Raw genomic sequence first — 18,664 nt, forward strand, 5'->3', positions numbered from 1 at the left:
CTCAGCTGCATGCTTCCACACCACTGCCATGCCTACACAGACAGTGATGCTCTCCTTTGAAGCCTCACGCTCATATGTCTCGTCCATCTTATACACAGTAAGAAAAATGACCCAAAGATATACCACTGCACCCACTCCAGAATGTGTGGGCTGGCAATGACCAATCATTCCCATATCTCACTGGCAGGTTATTCCAGCATGGAGACTTCCAATCAAACTTGGCCAAGAAGCAGGCTACTGAATACTTTTGAGGAGTCACAGCAGCAGCAGCATGAGGGATTCAAGTAAAGCACAGTTATTTTATTCATTATCAAATAAAAAGTAAAGCACATCTTCATAAACCACTCAAGGGAATATCTGCCTAGTCTCCTGGACCATTCTGGCAGGAGATCCAAGTATGCTGTTTGCCAAAGCATATTTCCTCAAGTAAAAGGCTGTCTATGTGGAACTGAAAAGCAGAAGTTAAGAAACTCTGAAAGAGTACAATGTCACATTGCTCTCAAAACAGCCGTTTGCAAATACAGATTTTGTTTTATTAAATCACTGAGATAAAGGGTTACTGGCACTGCAAGAACCTGCACCACTTAAGGAGAAAAAAATGGCCAGTAACTGAATTAGTGCAGTAAAAAAGTGAGAGGAATAGAACAACCTACAAAAACTGTGGAGCATTCAGGTTTCGGGACAGAAGAATTTCATGGTTCAGAAAGAACAGAATTCCTGAAAAAATTAACAAAACAAAATGCTTGACTTATACAGAAGTTTTTCCGGCAACCATTCTAGTAATTCAATACACAAGTTTGAGATGGGGCGGTGAAAAACTCAAGAGAATGAAGAGTATTTAAACATTCGGACAGACCAGAACTAACTTCAGGACATTGTTACATTAATACATTTGAACTGAAATTCTGATATGGAGAGGAATGACAAAATCGGGGAAGTAAAATGAAATTCTGACAGTGAGAGAAGAAGGACAAAAGCGGGGAAGCGAACAGCAGCAGTTCAAACTTCACTGGTAGTTTGGCCATGCTTTTGCTGACAAATTGTAAAAGCTGCTGGTTATCTCAGGCAATGCATATACCAGATGAAGATTCAATAAGATGGCAGACAGTTGTGAAACATGCATAACACAAAGTGGCCTATGCTTAAGGCAGCAGTGGGCCTACCAGTAGCTACAGGATACTATGAAACTGTCACCATGGAATTACTTCGAGCCCAATGCACGGCACTAACACATGAACGATCGATCACTGTGACCACAAAGAACCTTACTAAAACTGTAAAAAAATGTATTTAATAGTACAGTGCCTCCTGACTGGTCACAAAAGGTCATATGACAATGGAAGGTAATCTAACAATGAAGACATGAGAGAGATGTCAATACAACAGCTGCATACAGCCTGTAGAGTAATGAGGACTTAAAAAAAGACATGATCAAATTGTCAAGAAAATGTTATTAAAATGTAATAAAACATGATTAGGAAAAGCTATACAATGGGTTCTTATGGCAAGTATTAACTACTAAGTTAAAACCCAAAACAATTACTTTAAGGGGAAAAGAAAATCAAATTATTCCATTAGTGCTTACTGACTACGCTTAAGGGTTTACAATGACTGTGTGAGTAGCTCACATCATCTCTGTATTATGTGGCGTACTCAATGCTTTTACTAAAGCAGAATGCTCAGACAGGATCTGCAGAGCCTTAAATACCCAATTACACCCAAGAGATCAAAAATAAGAGACTGGGAGACAACGTGTACCATAAATGAGTAGTCTGTTCTGAAGTCGCTATTTTACAGGATGGCATGGTGATCTTTGTAAAACCCAAAATGTACATGTAGGTGCATACCATTCATCTCTCTCACACACGTACACACACACGTAATAAGAGTCAAAGATTTGTCTGGAAGGCAGTGCCCTGCAATGGACAGCACTTCCAGGACAGATATATTACCTCTGATTATGAAGTCTAACAGATACAGAGTGATGCAAAGTCAATCCATAATGTAGCATACATAAAGAAACAGCAGACGTAGAACGAATCTACATTTTCCTACTACAAGGATGAGGCTTGGAAGCTTGACTGCCGGAATCACGGAAACAAACTGCCAAAACGCAGATAGCCAAATATACACTATATTGACTGCAACCCTGAATGCAGAAACACCAAATTTTTCCCAACCCATGAGCAAGTGCTACCACGGGTCCGGAAGAGGGGCAAAGTTGGGTTTAGATATTGCCAGTCTTTGGTATTTCAACTATCTGTGCTCGCTGTTCACACTAGTTCAGGTCAAGCTTCAGAGCCACGATCTTTTAATGGTCAACCAGCTTATACACTGACTCAGCATGAACGCTTTGAAGACTGGACAGATTCAAATATATAGAGATTCAAATATATAGACAGAAAAATAAACATCAGCCCATAACGCAGAATTCTTGGGCATAGAGGAAAGGCAAACGGGTAAATATTAAAACTGGTAGAACGTGCAGCACACTAAACCAGAGGAAAAAGATGTGACTGTTGCATCAACTGATTTACTTAGGGCTGAAATCTCTGTACTGAACCAGTGAGTGGTGGATAAGCAACAAATTAATTCAGACAGCAAAGATTCACCACATCCTGTGGAAAGTAGGAGAAGAATTAGCAGTTTGCAGATCCAGCATCCAAGAAAGGTGTTTCACACATTCTGCCAAAAACCTTACAATTGGAAACAGCTCTTGGATTAAAAGGGAAGTTATTACCTCTGGGATAAGTTACATTATGGACGACTGACCCGTTAAAAGGGCTAATGGTTTTATGGAATGTAACAAGGCAACACTGAAGGTTGAACAGGGAAGAGTGTCTTTGCTAGAAAGAAGTTCTTGTTTAGTCAAGTTTTTCAGTGCTTTACAGTCAAATGTTAAAGCCTGTTTCATCAAAAGTGGTCCCTAAAAATATAACAATAGTGGTATTTACTCACACTAGTCTAGAATATTTTGTCAAGTCCAAACCTTTAAAGGCAAAAGTAAATCCTACCATACACTCATAAATGTGCAACTGATAACTGCCATTACTTCCCATCCTGTGTACAAACTGAATGCCAGAATTATGTGGGCATAATGGTGGGCATCCTGCTATATGATATCAAAACATCTCCTTTCACACCATGAAAAGTGCCAACACTTCTACAAGTTTCTACTATTAAAGTTCCACAGCCCCTTCTCAGACAAGGGAAAAGGCACCAAACAGAAGAAGCTACTTCCTTCTGTTGGCCCACAATGCTGCAGAAATGTCCCACAGGTAGTGTAACCAGCATTAGAACCATACATTACTGTTTCAGAGAACTGCACCAAACACAACCATTTTTTAAGTAACAGTATCAAACTCAGTGTATACACTCTACATTTCTAAAGTGTGGTGTTAATAAGTACAGCAGAATACAACAGTTCTGATTGCGGTTTATCTTTTAATTCCTTCATCTCTTAATTAAGGGTCCAGCCCTCAGACAAGCACAAAGTGTAGGATTCAGTATTTCAAAATGTGCTGCTTCCTGCCCCATAAAAAAGCAACACAGCAGACCCTGCAACAATCTTATAAAATACTTAACTGGTTCAAAGTACAGCAACTGCATGGCAAAATCTGAAAAGTTTCAATAGTTGCTACCTACTTTCTAGATTTCTTCCAGCAATACAGAAAGCTGTTAAGAAGACAAGAAGAGAGAGAGAGAAAAACACATGGAGTGAGATTAGAAACCTAATTAAGGATGACTGCATCTATCAGTACTAATTAAAAAAACAGTATTCTGACCTTGCTACCTCAACAGATCTAGGTCCCCTTTGGGATAACCCACCAAAATGCCAGCCTCTACTGCCTTTGGGAAGACTCCTTCAAGTTTAGGTTTATTGGAAGTGATGGTTGGGGTTTCCATTCATTAATGTGACAGCAGCACTTGATCTTTAAGCAGAATACACAGTGACAGATCCAACATCTCAGGACAGCAGTTTACAAGAAAAAGCATTTTCCCTGCACCACATTTGTTTCACTCTTATGCCAAACATTCTTGGATGCTTTTTGAAGCAAGAAAAATCAGACAAAATCAAAAACACTACTGAAGAACGGATTACAGGAGGACACAAGTGGCAGTGACGGGTGAATGACCCATTTAAAAGAAAAGTAAATAAGATAAAAGCCAAGTCAGCTTACATATATTTTTCACCAAAATATCTTATATACTGCAATGCAGCAGAAGGGGAGTTGCTGCACTCTTGAGGGTGCCATCCTTTGGATAGCATGTTAAACCAATGCCCTATCTGCTTGAGTTAGTTGTAGTTCAGGAGAATGTAAAAAAATCCCAGTGCACTAAGTTATCCAATGCCTTGACCAAATCTTCCGAGTGTAAATACCACCCAAGGTCTCCCTGAAAAGAAAGTACTAGCCTAGTGGCCCTAACCTGGTCATCAAAGAAAGAAAAATAAATAAATAAATAAATAAATAAATACATACATTTATTTACTTATTTTACATTTATTACTAGGTAAGTGTCCGACTGGGCTGGAAGTCCATTTTCAGTGGCGACCTGGGCAGAAAAGCTCCATACATATACAACAGCAAATATCTGTACAAAGTAATACACAAACAAATAGTACAAAAAAAATTAAGACAGAAAAAACATCCGGCAGTAGATTACAATACAATACAATGAAATGCATCGCAAGTACAATAACTACAGAATTGATACAAACTGTTATGAACAACACCGGGGGTGAAACAATATACACGGAGTGCACCGGGGGTGAAACAATATACACGGAATGTGTTAGAAGATCAATACACAACAGAACTGGTAAATATGGAGTGTGTTTAACAAATCATCAGGGGCAGAAAAAAATCAAATAAATAAAAATAATGTACTAATGAAATAGTAAAAACACACTGTAATACCTTGGTAGCAAGTGCTATAATAAACAGCATGTGTAATATTTTGCCAGTGTGTAGAAGTTGTAAACTTTCTATTCCTGAACAGATATTTTACATCTCAAAGGACAAGAGGACTTATGGACTTGAGTAAAAAAATTAATTTTGGCTCAGAAGAATTAATACATGTTTAATGAGCTAACATAGCCATGTGAAACCAGGAACACAGTAATACCTTCTCCTGCATAAGCAAGCCAAATGGGTAATCAAGCACCTCAACAAACTTCAGAAACATGCATGTTTCCCCCTTTGGGCAGCCAAATTTCCAGTCATTGTCCACCATTCAGGAAATCAAAAGGTTTGTTTCACTTTTGTCCCAATCCCTCTGAATACAGCCATTCTTTTACTTATTTTAATTATTATTTATTTTATTTGCTAACATAGTAAGTCGACTGGACAAAAGTGCCTCCTTTCAGGGCTGAGAAAGGAGCATTGCTTGGTTTAGTAACTTTCTCAGAGTCTGACAGTTTCCAAGTAGAAACTGAAGGAACTAAACGGAACCGTACAAAATAAAGTTGATTAACACCTGAAAAATCTTAACTCTCACAGTTAAATTGCCATACTAAAATTCAATTTCAATCCCCAACCACAGCACACCATTTAACAGACAATAATGGACAGTTCGCACTCACTAATGTGACAGAAAACAATAGCCCAGAAGGAAAGATGGTGGTCGTCAGTCAGTAGCCACCTATCCATTCATTAATTCTCCAATTACCTACTTAACCCAGCTCAGGTTGCTGGGGAATTACAACCTATGCAGACAATTAAAAGTGCACCAGGCAGAGAAGATTACACTTGAAGAGGTATCAGCCCCATTACAGGATGCATTAGTGCAAGCACATGCACGCTAGCACACGAGCACACACGCACACAACTTATTTATTTATACATTTGTTATCCAAGTAGATTCACCTGTCTAAAGACCCTTTTCAGGCATAATCTAGGCCAAAAATTACAAAGGAAGACAACATGATGAGATGTAAAGAACAATTACAACAGAATCAGAATAATAGCACAATATTCACAATAAACCGAAATATAAAATGTAACTGTAATTGAGGCACAGCAGTAAATCAGTTGCACATACTGCGATGGCAAAACTTCTGACTTGAAGAGAAATTAGTATTAAGGAGTTAGGGAAAGTGCAAGGGAATTTGGAAGTGTGGAAGCAAAGTTGTGTCTATCACAAATTATAGATTGCGAGACAAGTAAGGAGAGAGAGAAATAAGTACTACAGCAAGGAGGAGGAAACAGTAGACCATTTTGATTCCTGTTGCAAAACAGGAGGCAAGTCAACCGAGTTCCATTAAGGATGACAAAGAGATTAGTCATATACATACCTGAGGCACACATAGTAGTGACAGTATCAGTGTTCTTGTAGGGGAAAACATGGAGTCTGTGTTTAAACAAACATCGAATAACATTTCCATCAAATAGCTAAATATCGAGCCCTAACTACTAAACATTAATTTTTTTCATCAGGAAAAGTAACTAGCTAGACAACACTTCCCCATCTCACAAAATGCAGTATTTCAAACCTAGGGGGGGGCTTCTCCCCACACCCCCAAACACCCCCCTTAATTATATATACCAACTCCAAGACCCCGTTACAATGGGGAAAAAAAGGCAGACAGGAAGTGTTGGTCAGCTAGTTACTTTCCCATTCACTGAATGAACATTCGATGGTTAGGGTTTAATGTTTAGCCGTTTGATGGAAACATTATTCGACGGTTAAACATAGACCTGAAAACATGAGGTAGATGGCAAAGGGGATATTCTAAGTAGAGTCAGAAATGTAAGGAAAAGAGTTGGAAAAGTGTGAAATGATAAATATGCACTTAAAATGTAGGGGAAACAGTTTGGAACAGCAAGGTAGTGGTACAGCTGTATTACAGAAAATGCAGGTGGCATTCTATGGCAGTAAGATAGACATGACTATCAAACACAGCAACACTGAACTGACTGTTATGCAATACTTTAGTAATTTTCTAAAGTCTGAGTGCTCCACTGGTCCTGTTTTAGAGTAAGACCTCCTGGTAGTTGCAATGGTGTAGGGTGGTCTAATGAGGAGGTTGGAGTCAGTACTGAGGCAGTAAGAGGAGTTTCCAAACTGGAGATGCTGTTTAAAGGTCAGCAGATTAAGTAGGAAGGAATCTTTACCATCCACTGGAAGCCAGTTACATTTTGCCAGAGTGACACTGTGGTGTTTTGGGAGGGGGGTCAAATGAATGAATCATAACATTTTATTTTCTGCCTTCTGGAGAAGCGGAGAAGCTGTGTATTTTCAGGTGAGTGTAATGTTATGAGTGGGAGTAAATATTCTAACAGTGAGTAAAACACTGATGGCTAGACTGCCTTCAATCTTTTGTTAGCATGTAGGAAACCTTTTAGACTATTCTGACCTGTGAAGTACCTTATGTGCCTGGGTATCTACAGGAGGTAAAAAAAGAACATTTGGTCCAATAGAAGGCCCAATTATTTTTGATGAGTGATGGATGGGAAGGGATAGTAAAGGGTGTTACAAATGTTAAGGGGTGTGCTGAGATAAAGCTCCTGTCTGTTCCAACTAGCATACATATAGATTTCTTTGTATTTAAGGTTATAGCTTATTAACGTAATCCAATTCCTAAGTTGCCTGATATCATTTTCTAACGAGTTGGAAATTTAACTCTTGTGATGTTGATATCCTAGTAATGAGAATGTCATCAGCATATAAAATGATACTCAAACCTGTATACTTTATGGGAGGTCATTACTGAACAATGGAAAATAGTAATTATTCCAGCAATGAACCCTGGGGCATGCCCACAGAAGCAGGTAATGGGTTAGCATCAGCAGGGTCAGTACCCATTGTAAAGATTCTTCTTTTTAAACCAGGTACACACTTCATCTGGAAACTGACACTCTTTTAAGCTTTAGAAGCAAAATGTTAAAGTCAACACATTAAAAAGCTATTCTCGAGGTCTATGCACACAAACCTCCATTCATTCAGGTAAGATCAGCAATTTGCCTACAGCACACCTTCAGGGCACAGCAGGAAGTGGAAGAACTGAACAAACTCAGGCATAAGAAGCACATGCCGAATTGGCACAGAAAGCACCTCATCTAATATCTGAACTAAAGTGCTGTGAGGAAGCAGTAGCACTAATCACCCAGTAGAAATGCACAAATACAATAATTTAAATAACTCACTAGAGTAGCCAGGAGAGGACATCATCAAAATAAATGGTGCAAAATTCTGTGCATACCTCCACTGTGCAAACAGAATAAGCACAGTCCCACTGCACACAGCCCATACTGCATAACAAAACCTGTTCCTTGTTGCTGGCAGCTGAAGCAAACATTAGTGGTGCAACATCCAACCATTCACTTCTGATGGAGAAAAAAACACTTCCACAACACTGCTCAGCAGACACCCTATAGAAACACAATACTGCACTGCCCTGTGTTAAACAAATGATGTTCACTGCTCTGCTACTGCAACAGAGCAATGTCAACTTTAACCATAACAAAGTGTACATTTATTCCACGAAACAAAATCTGTAGACTTATCAATCAACTTTTAGTTAAATGTATGTCAACATAAAACCTGCATAATTTATTTCATGTCGGAATTACACCTCTGTTGACAAACTTCTTAAACTTTAATCGAATAATCTGACAGTTATGTAGGAACACTTAACATTCTGATCAGACATGCATATACGAAAGATGGCTACAAACATACAGAACTTCTGTCAACTACAACTAATTACCATGTAATACAGATACTGTTTGACTAAACCACTTCATTAAGGGTATCAACATTATGCCGCGGCTTCTTGTGGAAAAACCTGACTCCTCAGTCTAACACTCACAAACAAAAACAGTTTACAAACTGCACTAAATGTACAAACTGCTAGCACCTGCTCTGTGGCATACAGTAAAATGCCCTGACTATGGTCCAGGCAACCTAAGTTCAACGAGTGGCTCAGGTTCTTCACAGGGCAGGCAGGAAGGTTAGACATGCCCACCCCGGGGGGGGGGGGGGTCTGCACAGTCGGTAGCACTGCTACAGGTTCCTAGTGAAGGCTTGGGACTTGAGAGAGGATGACGTACTGTAGGGAGGACAATGCTTACAGCTTTCACTGAACATCATATCCTGGAAACAGGACAAGAGCATGAGGGGGGAAGGGGGGATTCGGCAGCAGTGTGACAGAGTCCCAGGTTCCTCAACTTCCTCAGTGGCCCAGTAAATGGGTTGGGGTAGTCTACAGGAGATAAAGCACGTCCAGTAGATCCACTGGATGAGATGAGGGCATGGGAGCAACCAATGATAAGCTGCAGGGAGCCAGCAAAAGTCCCCCCCCCACAAAGAAATGAACAAAATGGCCTCTTTGCCTTTTGACATCCCACAAGACTCTACCAGCGGCAATCACATAAAATGTGAGATCTTAACAATTACAGAATTACTGTGCCTCAGCTGGGCTAGAAACATTAATTTCTTGAATCTTCCCACCTCTACCTGATACACAGATCAAGCCTAAATCCCACAACAAACTGGTGCTCACTAATTCCCTCTCCTAGCAGATGCACAAAAGGTCCAACTCATAGTAACAAGCACGTACTCCAAGTTTGTGATTTACAATCCAAATTGAAAGTATAGTATCCTGCATGCAGAAACATGCTACACAAAGATAGATATCTGGCAATTAACACAGAAGATTAGCTGTTAATGAATTTCCAGTAGACTAGGATTTGTTTCCCTGTTTCCGTTTAACATCTGCATGACTCTAAGCAAGTCACTTAACCAGATAGTGCACTTGGGCTGCGTCTGAAAAACATCCACATGGATCAGCTCTCACTGTTAACACATACATAAATAAAACAGAAGCAAAGTGACAGCATCCCTTGTAAGAAGTTTCCCCAGCATGACTTCCAGTTCTTGCCCTCTTGTTCACTTAAGGCTGTCATGTTTCCAAACCTCTCTGGACAATTGTTCTCAGAAATGGCATCACAAGCAGCATGGCTGCGACTTAGCAAAGGCAAGCATTCATTTTTCTCTTCAGCAAACCAATATGACATCAATGCACAAAATATACACACACATTTTCCTACCACCATCCAGATGATAACTCGCAGGCAAGCACTTGCCTGGAAATAATAACTGAATACTGACAGCCTGCCCAAACAGCACCCATTCAGCACCCTGGGACAGTGAAGACTTGGCCACAAGAAGCAGTGAGGACAAGGTTCTAGACATTTTGCATTACCATGCTGTAAGTCAGAGATCCTTTAGTGTACTTTAGTGGAGATGGCAGCTGTTTACTCAATGCAACCTCAACAGTCTAAATACAGTTCTGCTGCAGCACTGCAAATCCTGGTTTCCAAGGAGAGAAGATACATAGAGAAACACCTTAATTCTTGGCTGGATGACACGTACCAAACTTCCTTACAGCACTTTAACCCAGTAGTGCATGCCACCTAAATAGAAATACTGCCAGAGTGGAAGAATGGTGGTAAAAGGGATCTTGCAATGACATAATACAGAAGATTACCAAAGGATGGGAATTCAGGCACGCTTTATAAAATGATTAAAATATATTCTGGGGAAATATGAAATTATACATAAAGGGTAAAGCAATAATCAGCCAGCAAAACTTATCTAAAATGGACTGCAGTGGGCCTGTGTACCTCATCTTAACCATAAACAACATAACCTCCTGTGCACACATGATCACACAAAATGACACATACTAATCAGAGGAACCATCAACAAACCTAAGGCAATACAAATCCCCTAAACCAGATGAGTCAACTTTACCCACCATACCTTGCAACGTTTGAGTCTGATATCTAAGATGCTGAACTGTAGTGTCAACAATTTCAGACACCCCCTCCAAAAAAAAATAAATAAATAAAATATTAATTCACTTGTAAGACATACACATATTTGACAAAAACAGTACAGAATTAGAAACTAATATTATAAAAACGTTCCTGAAATTATGAAACTGCAAAACAATAACTTAAAAAAGATACATATAAATATATAGCTCTGCAGAAGAAAACTTACCATTTAGCCTGGTCTGCCTATTAGCTCTTACTCGCAAAAATGTCTAAAAGAAAAAGAAAAAGAAATATAAAAAGGTACTAAGAACCTTTTATCACACAGATGTTACTGAAACAGGAAATAACAATGAACTGCAATATGTAGATTTCATCAGATTACTCTTTCTCCTGGCAATCACAGATGTAAACAAACTTACTTCCTCTCTCCTGTTACTTGTAGCCTCTGTCTCCATAACACAAAAGGCCAGATGCAAGCAGCAATTGCAGACGTACTATAATATTTATTAGCGGTGATCAAAAATCAGACGGAACCAGCTCCCCTGTGTCTGCACATGGGTCGTTTTAGGTCTATAATGAAGATGCCCTTGGATTTAAAAACTGCAGGACTACAAGCTCATTCAACACAGTTTGTAACAGGAGCCATAACGTGCCCGAATCATGTGATTAGTGTCTCAGAGGCAAGGGTGAAAGTTCAAACTTCACGGAGAAATGCTGCTGTTCCTTGGAGAGCCACCAGATGGCAGCAGTGTGTCAGTCTTACAAGGCATACAAAAGAAACTGAGTAGTCCACGCTAAAGTGCGATGAAAAATATTTTTTTTCTATAAATGTACATTAATTACTTTTTATGTAATAATACACACATTCTTCTAAATATGTGAGCTGAAACAGTTACACACAATAAAACCTTAAAGGTCAAGACAATCATTAAGTTGAAAATAATGTGAATGATGAGGTAATTTCTTTCACAGTGCACAGAAAGTGTTATTAATATACTGATTTTAATTAAATAAAAGATACAGTGTTGCCACTTACTGAAACCTCATTCAATCTTCATATATATATATATATATATATATATATATATATATACACACACACACACATATATATATATATATATATATATATATATATATATAAAGACATATGGCACCTGTGCAGCATTCAGGGTTTCAAAGAATAACTTATCAAGGCATGAAAATAAACCATGATATTGATTTGAGGAAAGAAAAAAATAGCTATTAGAATATCTCAAAAATCATAAAATAAATGGCTGGATTTTTTTCAGCTTTGTTTGCTTACGTATTTGTTAACCAGGGAAGTAGACTGATCCGATAACCATCATCAGCCTTGACCAATACCATAGGCAAATAGTTAAAAACTAATAACATTAGAATGCAATTAATGTAATAATATAAAGTGGTGTAACATTTTGGAGGATAGATACTAGGTGTAGAGAAAGAAGTAGAGACATTTGAACACAATGCGTTACCAACAAAAATGCTCAAAGAAATGCTATCAATATAAAAGATATCTTTAAGAAGTATTAAAGTGGCAATATTCTAAAATGATTCATGGATCCATTTTGAACTGTTAAAAAATGCTTGAGGTTATAGAGGCAGGGAATAAAGGCTATGAATGAAAAATATCAGGGAGTATGGTTATGAGACAAAGACGGGAAACAGCAGAAGTAATGAAGTTTCAGAAGGGAGGAAAGAGATATTTTGATTGAACAGTGGGTTAAGAGGGCTCAGTGTACAAGTCATAAGGTCATTTTTGATTATACGCAAAACTGGAAAATGGTTCTAAAGCATAATTTCAGTGAGTAGAGACTAACCTATTGAAGGACGTTTTGCAAACACTACACTTCACTTGTTTTCCTTTTTTTATGTTGAGTAACCAGAGTAATCTGTTTGAAGGCCAAACAACAAGGCTAAAGTGTAGCAAAAGTGATGAAAAATGCACTTGGTATGCAGAACACAATAACATACACAATGCAGATTTTTCTCTATCAACAATGTAAAACCTGCAATTCTTAATTACACAAGCAAGGAGTTCAAGCAGCTGAATCCTAGAGTACTGTATTTTCCCAAATAAGGCTTAACTCCCAGAGTTAAGTCTGAGACAGTAATACTTGATGAAGAGGTGCAGTTAGATACCTGCAGTGGTAGGCAGTCCTCTAGTAGAATGACCATTGAACTCGGCATTTACTTCCAGTTAGCCAACTGATACCAAAACACATTCCACCTGGAAAGTGTCTGCCCAGCAGCTGCAATCCCTTTCCACTCTGGTGGAAACAAAATAAACAACTGGGATGTCTTCATGGAATCACTTCAGATAGTGCCTAAACTGCAGGTGTATGTCTAGTATGTAAAGAACTTTTTCTTCCCCTGTTTTTTACTCATGCAAAGAAAACTGAGAGATAGATGGATTAGTTCAGGGACAATTCTGAAACCACCATCAGAAAAATGCATGACTTGTCCTGAGTGACATCACGGTTTTGTAAAACACTACATATGATTGCGAACATATAAGGACCTGAAGCTCTGAGATTCAACCTATAAAGGTGACAACCACTAGTAAAAGCATTTTTCAAGAAACAAATGTCAGTGTGGCTGAGGTTGCAGTCTAAAGAAAGATGGGCAAGACTGTCAAACATGAAGATCAAATATCACTGAGATGAGGGGGTCCTTTAAAAGAAGACATCTAATGCAGCCTTTAAGGAACAGCATGATCAGCTGCTGATGGGTCATAATCCTACTTTTCACAAAGTTATGATGTGCACAGATAGTTGAAATGTACAGCTCAGGCTGAAAATCATACAGCTGTCTGAGAGAAGTCAAGCCCACCTGTAAACTGAATAACCAGGATGGTGCACAGTAGCACTTTACCACTTGGAGGTACAGTTCTCCTTAAGAAGGCTTCTTTGAAGTTTCAATCAACTCTTGCACCTCAGTGGGATCAAGGGATGCACATGAGAAGCCAAGCCCTGTAGTGTATCAGGCTCTCACCCACAACTGTGAGGGACATCCCTGACCTGAACCAAAAGAGTTACCTGTATCATTAGGAACAAAGAACCTGAAATCATATCCTTAGCCACTAAGAAGTAAAGAAAATAAGTTTTGATCTTTTATTTATTTTACATTATTGGATATTTATTAACCTGGTAGGTAGTCTGATCATTTGACCCTCTTCAGACATTTCCCTGGTGCAAAAGCACAATTACAGTGTTTATTAGTGGTAACCATTTGAAATGATGGGATCCGCTACAACGAGTCCTGTAATCCTGAGATTGAATGGCCAAATATCTGGACTTACAAATACCAAGTCCAAGATTGTCATTTTTCAGAATAGTCATTTTTCTCAGAAGAATGGTAATCTTTGAGTTGGCATATATATACATTTGAGAGGGTAAGGGGGCTTGCTTTCCTACAAACAGATGTTCGATAATTTTTTTTTTTTTTTTTTTTGTAAACACTTGGCTCTTTGTGTGTCAGCTTTTCAATATGAAGCCTTAACTAGCACATAGATAATGTTATGAACACTTTACTGTGATGACTACAGAGGCATTGAACAATGCATAGAGAGGTGTTAATCTTAACAATGACATTTCACATGAGATTAAGGTATACATCCTAATGGTATGCTGTGCCGGTTAGCGCTGATAGAAAAAGGAGAAAAAGAAGAAGGAGAGAGAGTAAAAGCAAGAATGAAGGTGAGATCTAACCTTGAGAAAAGGCTTTACATCCTTAAACTCTGAGATGACCCTTGGAATCAGCAGGAATGGCAGAAATGTATACAGAAACCGTCCATGTTAAGACAGAAGAGAATAGGATTGTTAATAATATTTCTCTGTCCTGCTAAAATGAGAATGAGCAGAAGATAAAGAGGACTACATTCTCTGATCTTGGAAATGCTCCACATTCAGAGGACCCTAACCATGCATGGTGTCTGAATCTTCAAAGCAACAACAGGACTGGATGAGTGGCTCAGAAAGATTGGTACTGTGTTACAACCCCCCCCCCCCCTGGAAAGTTAGCTTATGCCTGTGGCTCACTGCTTAAAGAGTACTGCTTCCCTGCGCACCTCATGTCCTTTTGTATGTTTAAGTAGCACACAAATAACTAGTTGCCTGATCAGATTTGAAAATGCTCCAGAAGCAGACTTTGTCTCCATGGCCAGTGGACCATGGGAATTGCTGTTTATCTCCAACTACCTGATGTATGTCTCTTTTTCTTTGGGGGAATAATCCATGTATTGTGTAGGAGATGAACTGAGTTCCCAGCACACAAGCAACACATCCATCTTCATCTATAAAGTATATTGATGGAAAAAAACTAAGAGCCACCTGAAGATTGTGAGGACTGTCCAGTTCTCTGGGACCTGATACCAAGGGTCTACCACCAAAAGAAGATCTATAAGCAAGTGGCAACTACACTTCCTGTCATTTTATTTATACAGTCTACAAGACAATTATGCAACATGTTTAAATGGTAGTTTGTTTTTCATGGTTAATGCTAAATTTGAATCCAGCAATTCAGCTTTGATTCACTGTAGTTATGGCTTAAAACAATGAGGCTTCATCTTAGTACTACTAAGACCAAAACTGTGCTATTCTATTGTTTTTCCTTTCCTTCTTTCTTTTTCTTACTCACACCTTCTGGCCATTAACCCACCTCTCACCTCCCATGATCAAGTTATCATCCAGACACTCAGCAGGGACTTTTCTCTTTATGACCCTAATCCTTCCCTTTACTGGCTGATAGTGAACTCTCAGGCTCAGAGTTTCTGGTTTTCTGGTATCACACTTGCATTGCATGACTCGCTGCATTCACACATCACAAATAATGGAGAGCTACCTCAAGAAACAGGACTGGCACATCTACATTTCCCTGGCACACATACTGCAAGCTTGTACACCTCAATCTTATGTATGTGTTGGCTTTGTAGAAGAGTGGGTGGCCTCTTGGGTTAGCTATTTTCAGACATTCATAGGTTCATAGGTGTGTACTAGGCTATTGGCCCTGGAGACTTTACAAGCCTAGCCCAAAAGAAATTGCCCAGGCACACCATGCCACCCGATGTTAGTTCACAGTGCCGATATCCAGTAGGGCAACTGGAATGATCCCTGGAGTGAACTTTCTGTTACCCATCCACTCGTCAAGATTTATCTTGGAGAGGGCCAGTGAGGTGCTCTGCTTGACACGAATGGGAAACTTATTCCAGAGTATAGGCAGTCTTTGGGAGATGAACCTGTCCCTCCAGCATGTTCTGTTAATTGTGGTAATGAGGTTGTGATCTCTGGAGCGTGTGGCGCAGGGGGATTGGGATTTCTTTAGGTGTAGCATTTCAAGTAGGGCTGGGTCAGACATGGCTTTTTAAGTCAAGCAGAGATCACCTCTAAGTAGACGATAAGAGACTGAGAAAACAAAATAAGGCAAGTCCGTGTAGTGTTGACTTGTTTAATGTAATAACCTTCTTTCAAACAGAATGAAAAGTAAAGCAGACTCGAAGCAAATATAACATAACAACAATACTAAGCGCTTTCACCCCTACACACATAAGAGACTGAGAACAGCTGAAGTTTCTTGAGTCTGGCCATGTAGGACATGTGTTTAAGGCCTAGGATCCTTTTTGTGAGGTACTTTTGTGGCCTCTCCAGCTGTTGTAGGATTCTGGTCAGGTACATGGCAAATGGGGCGTTATATTCAATGATTGGTCTAATGAGGGATGAGTAAAGAGGGATGATGACCACTTTCTTCCTGGCTGCGAAACCTTTGGTTGTAAGATGTGCCACGTAGAAGGACTTTCTGACCACAGTAGCAATGTGGTGGTTGAAGGTGAGGTGGCTGTCGACCTGGGTGCCCAGATCTTTTATGTTTCCTTCAGTGTTCAGTGGGTTCCCATCAATGTGGTAATTCATGGGAACTGAGTTTTTTTCCAAAGGGGGTGATAATGCATTTTTGGCGTTAGGCTTCAGGCCATGGTTCCGACACCAGTCACTGGTCTCAGAGAGGCCCTTTTGTAGGATGTCTGCATCACTTGGGGAGTTGATAATTGCTCCTAGCTTGCAGTCATCAGCGAACTTGGTCATCCAGAGTACTTCTGTGTTGGCCTGGATATCTGAGAAGTAGATGCCAAACAGGAGCAGGCCCAGGACTGAACTCTGTGGGACTCCACTCATGACTGATCGACGGTCTGACTTGAAATCTGCAACTTTCACTCTGTGGGTCCTGTCTGTGAGACAATTTGCATCCCAACTAGTGATGTAAGGATTGATGCCTCGTTTGGTGAGTTTATCAATGATACCTGAGTGGGGAATGGTATTAAAGGCCTTTGCCAGGTCGAGGTAGACTGTATGCACAGTCTTACCCACATCCACAGCCTTGGTCTCTGCCTTGAAGAAGTCAAGCAGGTTCAGCAGGCAGGATCTCCCCTGGACAAAGCCAAACTGTGTAGGGTCAAGAGTTTAGAGAATGTCTATATCTTTGTTAAGCAGGTCCAAGATGATGTGCTCCATAGCTTTGCATACCTGGCTCATCAGGCTAGTGGGGCGATAGTTTCTAGGGTCTGTAGTTGCTCCCCCTTTATGGAGTGGGATGACTGTAGTGTGCACCATTCATTAGGGACATAGCCTGAGGTAAGGCTGTGATTGAACAGGGCACACAGATGTGGTGCCATTTCATTTTGTAGCTCATGCAGGACGCAGCCAGGGATATTATCAGGTCCCATGGACGCTGTATTTTTGGCTTTGGACAATGCAGCTTTTATCTGTGCTGCAGAAATGGTGGGTACCAGGCTTTCTTCTGGTATTGTGATAGGGCCCATGGGGGGGGGTAAAGTTGGCACTGAATCTGTCGGCCAGTATGTTGGCTGTATCTGTTGGCTCAGTATAGGATGTGCCATTGTACAATAACTCAGAGCAAATCTGGGTATTGGCTTTGAGGTCTTTGATACAGCTATAGAAGGCTTTGTGGTTGTTTTTGGTGTCAGCCAGAATTCTGCCTTCATAGCTGGCTTTAGAGGATTTGATAAGGGATCTCAGCTTTTTGTTGAGACTGATAATGGAGGTTTTCCAGTCTTGTGACTTCATTTTTTTCTGCAACAGTTTCTTCTGTTGTAGAGTTTATTGATGACTGGGGACCACCAGATTGACTTCCATCTTTTGGAGGAGAGCGTCTTAGTTCTATCTGGTATGGCAAGGTCCATGCATGTGTGTACATGCTCATACAGTGCATTGGTGTATGATTCAGCAGTCATGCAGATATTTTCCATTGACTTAGGTGCCGAGAAGTTAGCCACCTCTGTTTTTAGCCCAAGGTCAGCTTTAGAGAAGTTTTTCAGGGTGATTACCTTAGCAGGTGGTGTAGGGTATGATGAAGATTTCCATGGTGATCAGTTTGTGGTCAGATTTAACCAGGCAGGAACTGACTATAGGTGTGGAGCAACAGTCTCCCATGTTGGTGATAACCAGATCGAGGATGTTGGTTCTTCTATAGGGGGTCAGAATGAGCTGGTCCGGGGAATTGGAATTGATAAATTCCAGAAAGCGTTGGGCCTGTATATTGGTACTTGAATAGTTTTCCCATTTGATGGCAGGCTAGTTGAAATCACCCAGTATGAGAGTATTGGATTGGACCTTGATAGATTCCAGGGTGCTTAGGAAATTGGAGTAAGAGTCTGGGGACATGTTTGGGGCTCTGTAGCAGGCTATGACTTGTATTGCAGTCTTACCCAGTGTTAGTTGTACCTGAAGTATCTCAGATGCATTATGCTGGGCTACCAGTCTACAGGTGTGCATATCCTTTAAGAATATGGAGACACCACCAGCTTTGGAGCTTCCAGCCATATTCTGGGGCCGAAAGGTATGGAATGA

At 40.0% G+C, this 18,664-nt stretch overlaps 1 protein-coding gene across 13 annotated transcripts in view; it reads right to left on the reverse strand.

The window, feature by feature from the left end:
- RNF220 (ring finger protein 220) overlaps positions 1-18,664 on the reverse strand; it is a 1,177,048-nt gene that overhangs the window by 240,633 nt on the left and 917,751 nt on the right. For 6 of the 13 annotated variants that reach the window (XM_044085345.1, XM_044085346.1, XM_044085344.1 and 3 more), the window contains 2 exons: positions 11,011-11,053; positions 3,646-3,675 (listed from right to left, as the gene is read on the reverse strand). In XM_044085345.1, coding sequence (XP_043941280.1) covers positions 3,646-3,675; positions 11,011-11,053 — 73 coding nt within the window. Of the gene's footprint in view, positions 1-3,645; positions 3,676-11,010; positions 11,054-11,203; positions 11,462-18,664 lie in introns of those variants that run through there. The other 7 variants (XM_044085348.1, XM_044085343.1, XM_044085352.1 and 4 more) reach the window with 3 other exon arrangements.

The sequence above is a fragment of the Protopterus annectens genome, chromosome 10.part0 (genome assembly GCF_019279795.1).
Source record: "Protopterus annectens isolate FY-2018-M chromosome 10.part0, PAN1.0, whole genome shotgun sequence".
NCBI lineage: Eukaryota > Metazoa > Chordata > Ceratodontiformes > Protopteridae > Protopterus > Protopterus annectens.